At 37.1% G+C, this 19,445-nt stretch overlaps 1 protein-coding gene across 1 annotated transcript in view; it reads left to right on the plus strand.

The window, feature by feature from the left end:
- CLCA2 (chloride channel accessory 2) overlaps positions 1-19,445 on the plus strand; it is a gene marked incomplete at its 5' end in the record, with an annotated part of 90,093 nt that overhangs the window by 14,726 nt on the left and 55,922 nt on the right. Inside the window, 6 exons of the mRNA XM_082612153.1 lie at positions 804-981; positions 1,800-1,906; positions 3,901-4,125; positions 6,359-6,629; positions 9,729-9,899; positions 13,183-13,416. Of these exons, the coding sequence (XP_082468279.1) occupies positions 804-981; positions 1,800-1,906; positions 3,901-4,125; positions 6,359-6,629; positions 9,729-9,899; positions 13,183-13,416 (1,186 nt within the window). The remainder of the gene's footprint in view (positions 1-803; positions 982-1,799; positions 1,907-3,900; positions 4,126-6,358; positions 6,630-9,728; positions 9,900-13,182; positions 13,417-19,445) is intronic.

Raw genomic sequence — 19,445 nt, forward strand, 5'->3', positions numbered from 1 at the left:
GATTTCTAACACTGTCCCTATCCATCTGGGACTGTTCCATCTGTGGCTGTTGTTACCCTTGGGTTTTCCAATCAAAATCAGCATGTCTGGCCTCCTGCCTATAGTCATACTAGACCTCAAACATATGAGTATCAGTTAAGGTCAGAGGTATTTCAAGAATAACAGAGTTCACCTAAATCAGCATAAGTTTGGATTCGACATTGAGGATACAGCCATGTGTTAAACATCTGGTAGCAGGCAGAACACAATTGCAATTGTTACTGCCTACAGCCAAGTGTTTCTCAACATTGGCTGCCCATTGAAATCAGCTGGGGATTCAAAAATTCCAGTGCCTGCATCTCACCCCCAGAGATTCTGATTTAATTGATCTTGGGTGTGAGCTGGCCATTAAAAATTTTTTAAGTTCTCATCCAATTCCAATGTATAGCCAAGGTTGAGAACCACTGCTCTAGGTCCTTTTATTGTCCACTTATTGGATCTCAGAAGCAAGGATCTCACATAATAATGTTCTCCCACATCCTCTATGATAGACACTATTCTAAACTAGGGGTATCTCATAGTGACTTGAACAGGAAGAAGCCCTATCCATGAGTAAGCAGGCAATGGCATGTAGGGTGACAAGTGCTGTGATGGGGTGAGGTGAGGACTGAGTGGAGATGGGCATGGAGAGTGTGGGAAGTTACAAAGGACCTGGAAGAGGAATATGACCCCTGGTGGGGAATTTGGAATGAGAGTGAATTCTCCTGCTCAATAAGGCAATCTGAATCACATTTCCTTCCAAATGAATGATACCCTGTGTTCAGATGGTTGAAAAACTGAATGGAAAAGCCTTCGGCTCTGTGATGATACTAGTGACCAGTGGAGATGATGAGCACGTCACCAACTGCTTCCTCACTGTGCTCAACAGTGTTTCAACTATTCATACCATTGCCCTGGGTTCATCTGCGGTCAAAAACCTGGAGGAATTATCACATCTTACAGGTAGGTAAATTTCTAGCAACATATTTTAGAGCATTTCCTTTCGACTTGAATATTCAAAGAACCACCATGAAACTCAGATTATATCAACAGAATACATGGCTTAATTGAAAAAACTATAAACAGTTTTCTTAAGAAAAAACACACAAAAAAAATCATTGCTAAATTCTGTCAAAAATTTGCTGACGTTTTTATACTTTCCTTAGAAAGTGCCAATTATATACATCTAATGAAAATATTATTATTACTTCTTTGTTAAACCAGCCTGAGCATGTATAATCATGGAGATAAAAGTATGTTTAAATGCACTAACTTCTATGATAAGGAGACATACAAGATTACACACATATCTTTTTTTGTTCTAAATGAGGCACAGAATAATTTTATCTTATATTCCTCACATTGAATAAAAAATGCATATGCTAACTTGAAAACTGAAAGCTAGGTTTTATTGAATTATGTTTGAAAATAATGTTTTCAGAATGTAAATGTAAATATATAGCAATATAAATGGGTAGCAATTAACCTAGATTGTCTAGGAATTACCTTAATTAAATATTTATTGAGTTTTTATCGCATACTGGGTAGAGCTCTAGACCCTACAATTACAGCCATGAATAGAACAAAGAAAACCACCTGGCTTGGGGTGCCTGCTCACCATGTGGTCTTATAGGATGCCATGCCAAGCAAGTCAAGCACAGCTCCTGCTTTCCCCAAACTCACCCTCTTAAACAAAGGAAGTTTGTTAGAAAAGGCCTATCATTTTATCTTTTGTTTTACTTTATACATTTTATAGCTAGCATCCCAATTGTGTATTTCAGGAGGTTTAAAGTTCTTTGTTCCAGATAAATCCAACTCCAATAGCATGCTTGATGCTTTCAGTAGAATTTCCTCTGGAACCGGAGACATTTTTCAACAACATATTCAGGTCAGAATTTCCTCAATATTATATTTACAGATAGGGGAGAGGGGAGGGGGAGCAAGGAAAATAGATGAATTGTGCTGTCTCATTAACCTTCTTTGAATATGTAACAGTCCTTGTTACATTAAAAGAAGGCTTTTTACTGAGCTTCTTGACATCACCAGAACCAGGCTTCATCTTTACCTGATGTCTACTTCTCAGCCCTAGGAGTCATTTTCTGTAATTGCTACTCCAGCTTTTCAAGGTCTATAGAAGAGTTTGCTCCTTCCTTGTGGCTCAAAATGGGGTTGGGGGTGGGACATGGGGTAGAGGTAAGGCCCAGAATTAAAATAAGAATCAGTGGCTTTAGTTTTAGTTCAAACTAGCCATCAATCAGAATCCACTTTACTTTGCTTCTTTAAAAACTTCCTTGAAGCTCCTCCCTCATATAAAAAGTATCAACCATTTCATTCAATTCTAGAAATTCCTAAAGATCTCCCCAACTACCACAATTTATTTGATTTTGCTCACAAAATCTTCCTTTAATCAAGCCATTTTTTTCCAAAGGGCCAATTTTTTTTTCTTTCAAAGTACTTTAAATATATTTTGAATATAACTGAATAATGTTTTGAATAAAATTTCACCTGCTGTTTCCTCACAGATGGTAAGTGAACCTGCCAAGTTAATGGCTTGATGGGAGCAATGAAATCAGTAAATTATTCTTAGAAAATATTTAACATGAAGATTATATGTACAGAGTAAAGGCAATAACCACTATTCTGTCATTAGAAGTGGAAAAAGGTGAATTTTAAATGATAATGTATATTTTAGATTAGACTACAATTGGCTCTTTTGAATAATCTTTCTACCTTTGATTTTCTCTTTAATAATATGAAATAAAAAGAAATGTTTAAAAAAGTAAAACAAATTTAGCAAAACATTATTCATATGACTCAAATTGGTTCCCAGACTTGGCCACCTCTCCCCAGTTATTTGCATGTCATTAGCCCCTCTAGACTGTGGGCAGAAACTACATCTAATCCCCTTCAACAGCTCAGAGCCCGGCATGGAACGTGGCACAGTAATCAGCAGTCCACGGACACTTGTTCAATTGAGTTGAACAAATAATCCACAATGTCTTTGCTGTCATCCACCAACAGAATTTTACATTCTTTACAAGTCTGAGCAATTTTACAGTGTTGCTAATGTTTTATTTAATAAATATGATTTTTCAAAGTTATTTATAGACTGGTATTCTTTGTGAATACACAGCGATTGAACGCAGGGGTTCTGGTGTCAGCCAGCCTGGGCTCTATGACTGTTTCACCTCTTTGCTATGTGACCTTGGACAGCTTACTTCCCTAAGCCTGTCATTTCATCTGGGAAATGTGGGTAACAATAGCACTTATCTCAGAGGCTTTTCATAAGGATTGGGTTAGATAATACATATAAAGCATTTAGCACAGTGCCCGGCATCTGTTTGCACTTTGTGCATGTTACACACACACACACACACACACACACAAGTGCACACACAGCTTATTTAAGTGCACACAGCTTAAATCATGACTAAATGATTTTTTTAATGTACTAAACCCTGCTGAAACCCAATGTCTGATTTCTTATTAAAATACATAAAGGTATCTGGACAGATTATACACAAATTAATTAGAGCACATTCACAAAAAATGTCAAAAAAAAAGCTTGTTTTAATTGCTGCTCTGAGGCTAATGTTGATGTGGATAAGAGAGAAGTATGAGAACAGCTAAAATCTCTTGATAAAGATTAATGAAGTGACATGTACTAGCTATAACAAAACATTTTATATTTACTGTACTTATAACACTTTGCTTAAGCAAAGTACTTTTACATGAAAAATAATTTGTGTAAATATAGGACATGTCCAAGTTAAATAGTTTTTTTATTTTTGCCGATTCATTTTTATTTGTCATAAAAATAAAGGAAAAATGGAATGATTATGCATATGCTAGAAACTTTCACATGTCTATTCTCTCGAACAGCTTGAAAGTATAGGTGAATATGTTAAACCTCACCATCAACTGAAAAACACTGTGACTGTGGATCACAGTGTGGGCAATGACACTACCTTTCTAGTCACATGGCAGACCGGTGGTCCCCCTGAGATTGTATTATTTGATCCTAATGGAAGAAAATACTACACAGATGATTTTACCACCAATCTAGCTTTTCGGACTGCTCGCCTCTGGATTCCAGGAACTGCTAAGGTAGGTATTGTAAGCTTGTTCATAATGACAACATTTAGTCAACTACATGACTTTCAAATGGATCACAGAATTAAATGCATTGTGTAAAGGAAATCCTATTCTGATATATCAAAATTTTACTTTAAATTTATGAGGGATTTTTTGAATGTTCAAAATTTAAGAGGAACTACTAAGGTATGTTCAAAACTTTAAATAATGGACACCAAAGCCTTCTCACTTCAACAGTGGAAATTAGTATTTATGTAGTACAAATAATTTCTTTTTGCTTACTTCCTTCTTTACAAAATCTATATCGAATACTTAGAAAAAACCCTCTACTTAGAATTTATAATATAAATACATGCAATATATATGTTTTTGAGCACCTACTATGTGCAGGGTCTTGTTCTAGGTGCTTTACAATAAAGTGCCATAATAAGAATAAGAACAGGGTAATCAGAGCACACAGGAGGCATGTGCAGGCTTGGGGGAAGGAGAATGCTTCCTGGAAGTGAAGACATCAAAATGTAAATGTGGAGGCCTAAGGGGCCAGAGGTGTGAATAACATTCTGGACAGAAGAAACTACGCAGGAAGGCTGTGCTTTGCCTGAATGCAATTCCTCTTCAGGTCTGTTGGCCCTCCCTCCCCCCACCATCACTGTTGATATCCTCTGCTTGGCCTTTCTTCCTCTGGCCTAGCATCCTTCTCTTCAAACACCTTTATCAGAGTGATCCTTCTGAAGCACAAATCTGATCAAACCTCTCTCCTACTCAAAACTCTTTGATGGTCTCAGGATAAAATCCATGGGGTTATTAGTATATACTAAGCCCTTCACGTTCTGGCTTCTGCCCAAACTTAGCTCTTTTTAAAAATTATTTTTTAATTTAGAAAAGCTTTATTTTTATATAATTTTTAAAGGTTACTTTCCATTTATAGTTTTTACAAAAGATTGGCTACATTCCCCATGTTGTACAATACATCCTTAAGCCTATCTTACACCCTAGTTTGTACCTCTCACTCCCCAACCCCAAACTTATCTCCTAACCCTTCTCCCAAACACCCTGTGCTCTGCCCCTACTTTTCTCCAAACGCATCATGTTCTTTTCACACCTGTGCACAAGGACCAGGAACACTTTACCTACTTCTTGCTGCTTTTGCCTGACCTCTTTGTCTGGATTAGGTACCCTGTATCAAAATACTTCTTACACCCACAGAGGAATTTTCACGTGGAGGTTTCTACCACGTGTCTGTTACTAATGTTATGATTACAAAAAACAAAACAAAACCAAACAGAAAAAACCCAGATAGGTAGATAATCTTGATGCTTGAATTGTGACTTCACTGGAAAATGGTAAAGCACATGAATCCCAAGAAGAAGACTGGATAGGGTGTGGCATCTTAACTTTCCAGAGTCAAACCTTAACCCACTGATTTCTTTCTTCTTCATCCTGCTTGATTGTGTTCCTCCTGCTACTTCCAGGATTTAAGAAGGAGCAGCAACAGGAGTTTGGAAAAAAGGAATACTTATGTACACTTTTATCAAAAGAACAAATTTCTGCTACATTGTAGTTTAAGCTTTTTTCTTTCAGACATTCGTTTGCAGGTTTCCCCCAGGCAGCCCAGACAGATATGGAAAATGGCATTCAGCAATACTTCTATAAATTGCTCAACATAGACATTGTGCAATCCTGATCTATTTAAAATAGTGTTCCTTTTCTTGGTCCCTAATAGTGTATGTGGGTTTTGTGCTTGAGATTTCTGGGCATGGGAGTATTGAAAGAAGTGGAGGGAAGGAAGGATACTGTTGCCTTTTATTCCAGGTTATCCACATAAATCATAATTGTCCACTTAATTTGCTGTAATTTTCTCCATTATATAAAAGGAATAAAAACGTTGAACCTCCTGTAGGGTGAAGGGGCTCGGATTAATATTTGCCAAGTACTTTGAAGCTGGACACATTGTTATCCTCTAAAAATGTGAATCAAGATGTGTCCTTCCCCCAAAATAAATTCAGGGTCTAATTCCCTAAAGAGTTACCTAACAGTGAAAGTGGGTTGTACAGTGAAAGCCATGTAAATACAGAATTTAGTTATCTCTTAACCAACATTACTCTTCCTGACATTCTTTTGTAGTATTTTAGAAAATGCAATATCAACAAAACAAGAACAAAAACCCTACGAAGTTAAGTTTACACTTTAAAATGAGGGTTGATCTTTTTCTTCACACTTGACAAACGAAGTCTTTGTTTTGCAGCCCGGGCTATGGACTTACACATTGAACAATACCCATCATTCTCCTCAAGCCTTGAAAGTGACAGTGACCTCTGGTGCCTCCCGCTCAGCCGTGCCCCCTGCCACTGTGGAAGCCTTTGTGGAAAGAGACAGCACCCATTTTCCCCATCCTGTGACAATTTATGCAATTGTGAGAAAGGGGTTTTATCCCATTCTCAATGCCACTGTAACTGCTACAATTGAGTCAGAGACTGCAGATCCTGTTACGCTGAAACTTTTTGATGATGGAGCAGGTAACAAGGAATATCATGTAATGTTTCATGTTCTCAAGAGCTGTTCTGATGCTGCAGTATCAATATTAAGTTTATCTTTAAAATTCTTCCAATTCAATTATTTTTCTCACCCAATCTTATGAGATTCTCAAATTCTCATGGACTCACTGACATACTAAGTAGCTACAGGTCTCCACCTGCTCAGGGAAAGCAAATGTGAACTTGGGGAAAGAGAGTCTCCTTGTGGAGAGTGGCTGTGCATGAGCAGAATGGAGGGAGGAAGTCGCCCAACACTTAGGTCTTGGCTTCCACTCGTCCAGTGACACTGACCACACTCAGTAAGGCCACTTGGGAACAGGCATGTCCACATTCCTTTAGGATTCACCAGCTTTCCTATTCACTGAAATAATCATATTGGACAATTAAAATAACAAATGAAAACCCAAAAAGGGAGATGCAATGACAGTTAATCCATTTCTTCTTCTTTTGCCCGGCTGTTAAAGAGAAAGTTGGAAATTGAGTTGACCATAGACTGTTCTTTAGCCAAGTAGCTGGGTTGATGAGAGAGCAGAGCCATGGCCTTTTACATGTGTTATTTGGTCACGAGAAGACCAAGCTGCAAGCTTAGTGGAATCAGGATAGAGATTTCCCCACCACTGGGAAAACAAAGTAAAATAAAACAAAACCCTACTTCAAAGCACTCATTCTGCACAGAGAGAGCTCAGAACTTCATCATCATACCTCACAGATACCACAGCATCAATCTGGGCAAAGAGCAGCACTTGGACTCTTTCTGACTAACTTGTTTTAACTTTTAAAAACAAGCTCCTTTATTGTTTTATCTTTTCTGTTCTGTTCTTTTCCTAAACTAAATTCTCAGAATGACAATAGACTTCAAAGTTTATGTTGGCAGCCCCAATGTTTATCTACCAGTAAAATCATATTCCTTCCCTTTGTTGTTTCAAAGATAAAAATTTTTTAAGAGTCTTACGTTTGTTTAAAACAAGACAATTTATGTGAAAAATCTCTGTAGGTTATTTTGCTGTGATTCTCCTGAGCCCATAACTTCAGGCAGAATTTTGTTCTGCGGTGCTTTAATGTGGTCTGCCCTAAGTGTAGGCTATGAGGCAATGCATTGTTTGTAGAGAATAATAAATAGATTAAAGAAATAAATGTATATACCAATTAAGTATAAGCAATTATAATAATAAACAAATTAAAAGTTTTTAAAAAAAGAGTCTTATGTTTGGCAACCCATTAGTATCTTGCCATGGCAATCTTGTATGACATTTATGAAACAAAAGTTCATTTAAAGGATTTTAGTTCAAGTCCACCTCAGAGGATACTAGAGAAGTCCTTTTATTTTGCCTACTGGAATGGGTCCAAACAAACTTCTCAGACTCTGATTGCTTATCCCTGGCCACACCTTTCACTTTTTGTATATAGTCCAAAAATACACTTTGCAGAATTTTCCTCCCTAGCCCCAGCCTGTGGGCTGGCCTGGGAACAGATCCTGCTGTCTTAGGAAAGAGCACCTCAATAGACTTTTATATTTATTCCCTGGAACCATTCAGTTTGTTTGATGTCAAAATTTATACCCTGATGAAAGAAACAATGAAAAGGTTGTTTAAACACCGAAGTGTAAATTTAGATTTTTTCCCCCGTACTTAACACACATGCACATAGTTGTCTAATACTTATTATGTTTATAATGGAAATAGTACTTATCTGCTAATAAAATTAATGAACAATAATAAAATTTATACTTGTAAAATGTTTTATAATTTTAAATATACTTTCTCATGCACACTCTCAAATAATCATCACAACCACCCTGTGAGATGTTATCCCCATTTTATAGATGAGAAAACTGAGGCACAGAGGGATTGTTTCACAGCTACTAAGTGGCAGATCCAGACCTTAAAACAAATCCCCTGACACTCAAGCCAGTGTTCTTTCCCATTTCTTTCTGACTCAATGATTAAAAGAGGTGGCAATGCTAACTGTGGCAGGAAGAGATTTTCCTTTATCATTTCTCAACAAAGATAGACCTTATTAATCATTAAACCACTAAATATCAAGATCTGATTTCTTTCCAGTAGATAAAAAAGGTTTCTAAAACTACTGTGATCATAAGGTGCTTAGTGTTTTTTATTTTAATAAAATATACTCCTATTTTTCTCATGTTAAGGAGCAGACCTGCCTCTCTAGTGAGGATTCTAGAGCACTTTAGTAATGATGCAATGCTAGAGAACAGGGCTGGGTGTGAGGTGTGAGAAGTGAATTGACCCTAGAATAGGACAAGCTGCTTGCCCCATGTGGCCACCTGCACTTGAAGAGTGAATGTGATCTGCACTTGGGCTAAGCTGCATCTCCCATGGGTGCCCTGGAATCTAGGTCTTGCTGCCATTCAGTCATGGGCTTGGTTTGGAACTGAATGACTCTCTGAGGACCAATGCAAAAGGAAAGAAGTCTAGCACTGGGCAAGCTTTTAGAATGCCTCCTGAAGCAAGGCACATCCTCCTGAAGTGGACAGAAACAAAGCCTGTCAAACTCCAAGTCAGTGAGCACCTTCGAATCTAGAACAATCCACGTATCCTCTAATGAGGAAATTAATTTCACACTATTATATCAACTACCAAAGTTTTTTTTTTTTTTCATCAGGGCTTCAGGGTGTTCATAAACCCCTTGAAATTGCATGAAAGTATGTATATGTACATATATATTTATTCACTGGGAGCAGAGTAGCTTTTATTTCAAAAGGATGTGTGACTATAAATAGGCTTAAGAATGTGTTTGGTTTCTATGAAAACCTAGTATTATTTTCAGTGATAGGAAGGAGAGCGCTAAAGGTGATTATTAAATGCTTTATTAGCACTGAAGCAGGTACAACTCATTCAGCTTTAGAAAATAATTTTTCAGAGGTTAAGGAATCACAAGGAGAAATTATGGAGCCATTGGAATTTTAATCACCTGATAATATCAAAAGTAGCTATGAGCATGACAGCATATGCTAAAATTAGAAGAACAAGGGGAATAAATCTTATTTTTAATGATTTAATTAAATATTAGTAATCAACTGTGATAAGTATTGACATTGAGTTTTTTTTATATTAACAGGTGCTGATGTTATAAAAAATGATGGAATTTACTCGAGGTATTTTTTCTCCTTTGCTGTAAATGGTAGATATAGCTTGAAAGTGCATGTCAATCATTCTCCCAGCATAAGTGCCCTAGCCCACACTATTCCAGGAAGTCATGCTATGTACATACCAGGTTACATAACAAATGGTAAGAATCATTAAAACTGTTATTTTAATAACATCATTTAATGTCTGTATTTCTGATGAGTGTGTGTGTGTATGTATCAGAGGGAGAGGTGAATCTCAAAACTCTTTTATATAAATCAATGCATAATTTGTTGATTATCTCTTTAATCCTCAGTGATTCATGATAGTAGATAAAAGGAAGGCAGTAGGTAATTCCCACAGATTTCTCCTACCTTCGTTTTAGTCATTATTTTGACCTCTTTCTTGTGACTGTTTCATCAGAATTACTACCAGGCAAAGAGATTTATTGAGTTTTCTTAGTTCCAGCGCCTGTACGTCCTCTACAGAAGAAAGAGGAAGAGGCAAAAAGTTGTTAGCAGTTTAAAGAAGGAAGCAAATAGCCCAAATAATCCACACAGGAAATGAGTTCCTGAAAAAATATGAGTGTGGATATTACAGGAAACTGAGGGCTTCCTGAAGATGTTCTGTCTTCCTTCAAGATAAAAGTGCCAAATACATAGAAGATACACATATTTTTTAAACACCATTATTATAATAGTTCCTGATGGGAAGCAGTGGTTAAAGTATAACAAACGGAAATATGCTGTAGTGTTTAAATATAATTTCAAAAAATGTTTCGAATCATTCTTATTTGCAAAACTGCAGAATCTTTACGAATATTTTTCATGTATTTTAGCAGCTATAACTAATCATTTGGACCATACCATAACATGATTCTATATTTTTGTACTATATGTACTTTTCAGTAGAAAACAATTAAGATGCTATAGTGGATTTGCATCTCCTGATATTTTTAGTGTTGCCTAGAACACAATTTACTCTCACCTATATTTAAAATAATTTGGATTATTTCAAAACCAATGTAAATCCATTTGAAAGGTAACACAGTTTTACTACAAAGATATGATTTTGTATCTAGATGTAATACTTCATTTCTAAGTAGATATTCCCTCTTTCATTTATACATCAAACATTTTTGAAGGCCTCCTAGGTGATAGGTTTAGTCCTAATAACTTGGGATACCAGGTAGAATAAGACTTGATTCATATCAAGGAGCTTACAGGTTACTCACTGGTCTAGTATCTTTTTTAAAGCCATGAATTTAAAAGATGCAAATATCAACATCAAGTGTACACTGAGAATAGAAAAGTCATATCCAACTCTGCTTTTATCTGTGTACTTCATATAGGCCCTTGATAGCACAGAAAGAAAATTTTAGATTTCCCTAGGCATGACTACCTCACATAACATTCATTTATCAGCTCATTTTCAGGTGATGACCTTGAGAGTACACTGCATTGAAAAATGTGAGCTGCTCTGTTTTCACACCACCAAATCTCTAGGCACAGCAGCATCTACTTCCTTCCTTTCCTCCCTAGTGCCTCTGTTGGATCTGCTCTGGATGCTACCCAGCCTGCTTATCAAGGGTCCTTGAGAGCTCTCCCTTGCATGTCCTCTGAAGAGCATTCAAGTATGATTTATTACTTCCCATATTAAAAGAAATTTTGGTGGCTCCCCCTTAAGCTACTGTCCACCTGTCTACTCCCTGTCATCCAGTTCCTTGAAATTAAATCTAAATCTGCCGACTATACCTTCTCACCTCCAGTTTACTACTCTGTTCACTGCAGTCAGACCTCCACCTACATCACTCCACTGGAATTTCTCTGGCCTTAGTCACCAATGACTACCTGCTCTTATATCCAAAGGACACATTTCAGTCCTCATTTTACCTGACCTCAGCAGTACCTGACACAGCTGATTGATTTCTCCTTTGCCATTTCCTGGTTTCTCTGATAACACACTCTCCTGCTTACCTCTTATTCTCTGGAATTTTTATTCTCAGGCTCTTTTTCCAGGTTCTCTTCTACCAAGCCTCTAAGTGTCAGCAATTATCAAAGTTTAGTCTTAACCTTCTCTTCTCACTCTTCTATCTGGAGCCACGTTACCTGGGTTTGAAACCTAGTTCCTCCATTTACTAGCTGTGTGACTTTGAGCAAGTTACTTAGCCTCTGTGTGCTTCAGTTTCATCATCTGTAAAAATGGGGACAATAATTGTACTCTCCTCATAGCATTGCTGAAAAATTAAATAGTTGATAATATAAGGTACTTTAAAAAGTGCCTGACACATAGCAAGCACTTAGTAAATACTTTTTATTTTTATAGCTGAAATTCTTATTAGGTAATCTCATTAACCTATATGGCTTTAATAACATCTATATGCCTATAACTTCCTAATTCATAGGTTCAAAATTATTAAATCTAGCTAAAACCTCTTCTTTGAGCTTAAAATCCATATCTAACTGGCTCCTTGACATCGTCAATTAGATGTTTTACAGGAATCACAAACCTTGTAACTTAAATAGTTAGTCTCCTCCCCATAGCCTGTTTCTCTTCCCATTTGCTCATTTTAGGAACCTGGGAGCTATTCTTTTTGTTCACCATCTTTCCCTTCTTCATCATTCCATATTCAAATCCATCACCAGCTTTTGCTGATTTTCTCTCCAAAATGCATCTCAAAATGCCTACTAGCCTCCTCTCCACTGCTATCACCCAACCCAAGCTACCATCTTCTCCTATCTGGACTGTTGCAGTGGCCTCATTGCTTCCTGTGCTAGAATCCATTCTCCACTGAGAGCAACCAGAGTGACCTGTCAGAGAGCAAATGTGATCATGTCACTGCCCTGCTTCCCCACAGCACGTTTAAGATTAAACTCTAAAACCACTACAATGGCCCACGAGGTCCTACTTGAACTTCTCTCTCCTGTGTCATCTCAAACTATTCTCCTCCTTGCTTTAATTAAATTTTTCTAATTTGCAAAGCTCTTCTCCACACTTCAGAAGTTTTTACACAACCTCTTCCCTCTGCCGGGGATATTCTTAACCTCCACTCTTTATCTGGCTGACTTCTATTCATCCTTTAGGAAATTGTTAAATGTTACTTCCTTAATACCACTCTAAATTATATTACTGTGTTATTTACGTTCATAGTACCCTTCCTTTTCTCCTTCTTACATTTATTACAATTTATAAATATATGTTTATAAATATGACTGTAAATTCCATGAGCAATACTGTTTTGTCTGTGATTGCTGGCATAGCATATGCCCTAAAAATATTTATGGAATGAATGAATGGATGAATGAATTGTTGAATAAACAAACTGTTATTCTAAAGATGTAGCAAAGGAAAAAAAGTCTTAAAATGTCTCTCAATAATCTGCAAAAACAAGCTATTCAGGAGATGGTAATTTGTTGTTTTGGCTATTCTTTTCTTTGGTATCACAGGTAATATTCAGATGAATGCCCCAAGAAAATCGGTGGGCAGGAGAGAGGAAGAGCAAAAGTGGGGCTTTAGCCGAATAAGCTCAGGGGGTTCTTTTTTTGTGCTGGGCATTCCAGCTGACCCACATCCTGATGTGTTTCCGCCATGCAAAATTATTGACCTGGAAGCTGTAAAAGCAGAAGAAGAGGTGACTTTATCTTGGACAGCACCTGGAGAAGACTTTGATCAGGGCCAGGGTAGGTTTCTTGCTTTCATTACCTATTTTTCTACAAGGTGGCATTTCCAATAACTATGTCAGGGGTTAGTTGGGTAAAAAGTAGCTTTGAGGGCTTACAGATGACAAAGCTGTAGAGGATTGTATGGAAAGCTTTGAGTTGCTGATAAGGCCATGTATCCTGGAGTCTAGGAAGAGAATGTATCAGCTCCCCCAGGATTGATGAGGCCCTGGTAAACTGACTGACACTAATACAGAAACCTTTGTTGGAAACATAAATACCACGTGTAACAGTGGTCTAGTCAGAAGCAATGGGTTCTGCTTTACAGAGCATGGACTTTCAAATACTGAAGGTGGTTAGTTTTCTGAAGATTAGATGGTGTTTATTCAAGGGCTTACAAGTCAAGTTTAAGGGAATAATTCCCACAAGTCATGAAATACTTGGTGCATTGTCCTCTCCTACTTCTGGTCATCATTTTTGTTAGGGAGGCTGGGACCAGTTCCCTGATTTGAAGCTTTCTATCCCTTGCTTGGGCATTGATGAGTTCCTTTGCTACTTTCCTTTTTCTAATGCTTTTATGCCAGCCTTCAGGCTTCCACCTACCTCATCTCTTGATCCCCACAGCAACTCAACAGAAAAAGTTTTCTAAAAGAATAACCTTTCCAACATCTTTGCCATTACCAGAACATGATTATCATTGATTACACATTAAATGGTTTATTTCCTGATGCGTCTGATTAAGATTTCTGTAGGAACCAACCTTCTCTATTGAGAGCTAATTCATCAATATTGGTCAATAACAGTGACCACCGTGGGCCTTTCCCAGTCTTGCTTTCAACTTGGATCATCTTTTTTTGGCTTATAGTTCTGTTTACTACTCTCTCCAGAAGACATCTTAATTACAAATAATTATGCACTGCTGAGAAACAGTCAATATTGTAGTTTTGTCTTAAAATTCTGTTATCACAATCTATCTCTTGCCAGATAGGAAGGAAGTGAAACATTTTACATTCTAAATTAAGGATTTTCCTAATTTAAAGTTTGGAGATGTGAAATGATTGAAACTGTGGGATGGGCATATCACTTGTATAATGGAAACAGCTGTAACTTAACTTTAGAAAAAAAGTAGTTCCCACTCTGGCTATAAGTCCAGCTGTTTAATCTTTGGCAGGTTGCTTAAACTCTATTAACCTCAGTTGCGTATGTGGAAAATAGGACTAAAACTATCTATTTCATAAAGTATTGTAAAGATGAACTGAGATGACATATAAAATAAAAAATGGAAGAGAAAGTGGGCCCAGTAAGTTTTCTGGGCTCCTGGTTTGCATTGTTAGAGAGTTCTCTAGCTTCTTATTTGAAGTAAGGAGCCACCAATACTCATTCTCATCTTTATGTAAAAGTAAGCATGGTGCCAGCCACCCAGTATTTTTCCTCTTTCCTCACTGCCTCAGAAGCACAGTTGTGTGTTAAAAGAGACAAACACAAGCTCAGACTCCCATTACTACTGGGAACTGTTTTTTTCAAGAGCTCTGGTGGTTTCAACTACAACACTGAATGAAGAGTAGAAACAAAGTGAATGTGAAGTATCAGTGGTTATGAATGGCTTGAAAAGAAGAAATACAACCAAATGGGACTTTAGTTTAGAATTGGTATTACAAAGGGTTTTAGAAAGGAAGAGAGGATTTCATACATTCACATAAATGGCCCTTATGAGCAGGATGACTGAAGCAGATCAAGCTTGCTATAATGTGAAACCTTAAGTGACAAAAGATTGGGAGGTGGGGGATGGCTGGGTGTGTATTAAGTTGCTGACATCACTCAGTCATAATTGACTTGATGACCCAGCAATGGCAAAACTGACCAATTAGCTATGAGTATACCAACTAGCAAGTAGGTGTCTGTTTAACTCATAAACATGTGCTTTCATCACCTCTTTTTTTTACAAATTGTTGTCTAGGAAGATGTTATACTATCCTCTATGGCCAGAGTTAGAAACAATAAGGGTATGTTTCTGGCTTTACAATTATGAAAAATTTGACTATTCTTAAAAACCTTATTAGCAATAAATGAACATCTCATATATGCACAAGCATATCAATATATATCCAGTACCAACTCTTCACCATATACAATATACTGTAAAAGATGACAAAGTATATGGAATAAGCAAAATATTACCAGATCATTATTATGTTTGGGAATGTATTTAGACAAGGCATTATGGAAATGGGTTATTTCCTTAGGTTTTCATTAAGAGTGTGGGTAAAATAACTGTTAAAACTGAGTACCAGGCATGATCTGTATTTCTCCTATAAAGTTAATTTCCTTTGTGTTTTCTCCAGAAATTAAAGTGAAGATATATTATTTACTAAGGAACTATTATGTGCCCAGCACAGTGCTAAACATTATATAAAAGTAATTTAAGATGGTATCGCACTCCAAGAACTTATAATCCTAGGCTGAGAGAGAAAAGGCATAAAATGGCCAAAAAACTATTTTATGTATTACACAGTGCCATTTGTATAATTCAGACTTTGGGAGCTACAGGTATTAAAAGGTTGTAGAGTGGGTGGAAGCAGAGCAAAGGCGAGTTTCTAATGCCAGGGGCCTGGGCAGAGCCTTTGGAGTAGTGACAGACCACAAAAAGCGCCAATCTTGGGCCTCCTTCCTTGCACTCAGTAGCTTCCCTACGTGTCTAACAGCCTGACTTTCACACTGTTTCCTCTGATATCTTTTCATCATGTTATACAACTGTCATTAAACATATTATCTTTACAAATTGTTGAAAATTTGCTTCTGAAAAAGCTGTTCAATGACAGCAATTTTTTCCCATTTCCCCCACCCCCAACCCTCAGTTATGCTTCTTGGATGGAAGAAGGCTCAATGTAGGAGAAATCTATAATAATCCTTAGGGGATGGTTTGGATGTCAAATGAAGAGAGGAAGTGGGAACTGTTCCCACTGGTAAAGATGGGGTCAAGTCTTTGATTCCCTCTGCATGTCCTCAATCCAAGCCCAGGGCTTTCCATACTAGAAATTTATTGGTAAAGATGCTAAGGAAAGTGTAAACCTTGGTAACTGGAAAAGTAGCAATTATTGGGAAATAGGAAATAGGAGACAGGGTAGCCTAGTAGAAGGCTGTAGAGAGCATAGTGTTAGGGTATTAAGCTCTGGAATCAGACAGACCACGTTTTATCTGTGTAACTTAGGCAAGTTACTTAATTTCTCTAAACTTCTGGTTTCTAATCTGCAAAAGCAGATAGTAAGAGTACCCATCTCAGAGGGTTGTTGAGAGAATTGAATGAGAAAAGGCACAGAGAGGGATTAAAACAGTGTCTGGTCCATACTAAGTGCTCAGTAAATATCAGCATTTATAACATTTTGGAGCCTGAAGGGGTCTTAAAGATACACTAGTCTGACTCCCTTGTTTTAAATGTAAGGGATTGGCCCTGAGAGGTTAAGTGTCTTGCCCAGGGCCTTAGAGCTACGTTCATGGCTGAAATATACTGGGAGTATAGAGGTAGAGGTCAAAACTAGAGATATAGCTAAGAGGTCAAAGATGCAGAACCAGCCCATTTTCTTTTTCACAGGGAGAAGGGGAAGACTACAACTGTTGTAAATGGAAGGAAACCTTTCATGAACGTATGAGCTGAATTAGTTTGGAGTCTTTGTAGTTACACAGTTGTCCTGCATCATTTTTAATAGTTGTTCACAGTAGGAAGTATATGACATTTGGAGTTAGAAGAAATGAGTTCATTTCCCACACTACAGCTTCCTAACTTGACCACGGACATCACATTTAACCTCCTGAGTCCCAGGCTCTTTTACTTTAACATGGGATGGTCAACTTCACAGAGGGAGAGCTATGTATGTAGAAAATCTTTGTAAATGCTAAGGCTTATGGAATATTGTTTCATTATCCAGGAGACGACTCTGGGAGAGCCCCGTGGGGAGGGCTTCCTCCATAGAGAACAAGGGACATAGGAACAATGAACATGTTCCATTGTGAGTGTAGAGCAGATGGTCAGCCTAGCTTCTCATCCATATCTGTCCCATCATATTTGAACCACAGTAGAAAGCAACTCAAGTGGGTTCACTCAGAGGAAATTGGCTGATTGATAAATTTGAATATGAAGGTTATTTTGTTTTGACAACCTTCTTTAAGGGTGCTTTACTCTAATTACTACTCAGGAATAGAAATAGTCTCATTATTAAAACTTATTATAGATTTGGAAAATGCTCAAAACCTAGTCACTAGAATATTTTCATTTTTTAATTAAAACTCAGAATGTCTCATGGTTTTTATTCCTGAGAACAAAATCCTCCTTTGGAGCTGCTCCGTTCATTGTTGAATCTATTTTTAGCCATTTTAGATACGAATTATGATATTATTAGAGTGGGTTAGTACTACAGGTGGCTTTCTTTTTGCATCTAGCAATTATTTGTTACCAATAATTTTGTTTTTGAGTTGATAATACATTAATACAGTTTGAAAGCTCACAGCAGCACAACAATATGAATGTACTTAACACTGCTGAACTATACACTTTAAAAAATGGTAAATTTTATGTTATACGTATTTTGCCATAATTTTAAAGGTTCAAAACAGTATAAGGAAAATCAAAACAAAATTCTGCCCTCATCTACTCCAAATTTTGCAGTTCTGTAACATGCATTTTTCTTAATTTATCACAATCTGCCTTGAATTAATGTTATACCACTTCACATATAATGTGAGAATCTTTCAAAAGTATAATTCCATTTACCCTTATGCCATCCTTTGTGGTCTTGCTGTCATATATTTTACCTCTACGTTTGTTATAAGCCCCACATTGCATTGTTATGGCTTTTGTTTTAAACAATCAATTGTCTTTTAAAGAAATTTTAAAGAGGAAAATAATTATCCTTTTTAGTTACCTGTATAGTATAGTCATCATATCTAGTCCTCTTCTTTTCTTCCTGGAGGTCAGAATTTTTATCTAGCATCATTTCCTTTGTAGTTGAGGTCTTTGAGTAACAAATTCTCTCAATATTAATTTTTCTGAAACATGTCCCTTAATTTTTAAAACACAGTTTCACTAGGTGTAGAATTCTAGGGCAACAAGTGTTTCTTTCAGCACTTTAAATATATCATTTCATTGTGCTCTGGCCCCAATTTTTTTCTGATGTTAGCTATCATTCTTACTGTTGTTTTTCTGAGTATAAAGTGTCTTTTTCCCCTTCTGGCTGCTTTAAGTTATTTTTCTTTATCTTTGGTGTTTAGCAGATTGACCATGATGTGACTCAGTGTGCTTTTCTGATGCTTATTCTGTTGGGGATCACTGAACTCTTTGAGTCTGTGGAGTGTTCTTTTAATCAAATTTAGAATATTTTCAGCTGATACATCTTCAAAAAATGTCTGCTCTAGTTTTATTCTTCTTTTCTTCCTGGGTAATATTTATATTATATAATATTATAGTACAGTATAGTATAGTATATCATATCATATCATATCATCATACACACACACTAAGTGGATATATCAGTGGATCTTAAGGGTCATTGAGATTCTGTTTAATTTTTCTACCTTTTTTTAGCCCTTCAGTTTGGATGATTTTTTTTAATTTTCAAAAAATTAATTTATTAATTAATTTATTTTTGGCTGCATTGGGTCTTTATTGTTGTGCACAGGCTCTCTCTAGTTGCAGCGAGCAGGGGCTACTCTTCATTGTGGTGAGTGGGCTTCTCATTGTGGTGGCCTCTCTTGTTGTAGAGCACAGGCTCCAGGTACACGGGCTTCAGTAGTTGTGGCATGTGGGCTTCAGTAGTTATGGCTCACGGGCTCTAGAGCGCAGGCTCAGTAGTTGTGGCGCATGGGCGCATTTGCTCTGCGGCATGTGGGAAATTCCCAGACAAGGGCCTGAACCTGTGTCCCCAGAATTGGTAGGTAGATTCTTAACCACTGAGCCACCAAGGAAGTTTCCGTTTGGATGATTTTAATGGACCTGTCTTCAAGGTTACAAATTCTTTCTTCCATTGTGTCCAATCTGCTATTAATCCTCTCAAATGAAT

The sequence above is a fragment of the Mesoplodon mirus genome, assembly GCF_964341445.2.
Source record: "Mesoplodon mirus genome assembly, chromosome: 3".
Classification (NCBI taxonomy): domain Eukaryota; kingdom Metazoa; phylum Chordata; class Mammalia; order Artiodactyla; family Ziphiidae; genus Mesoplodon; species Mesoplodon mirus.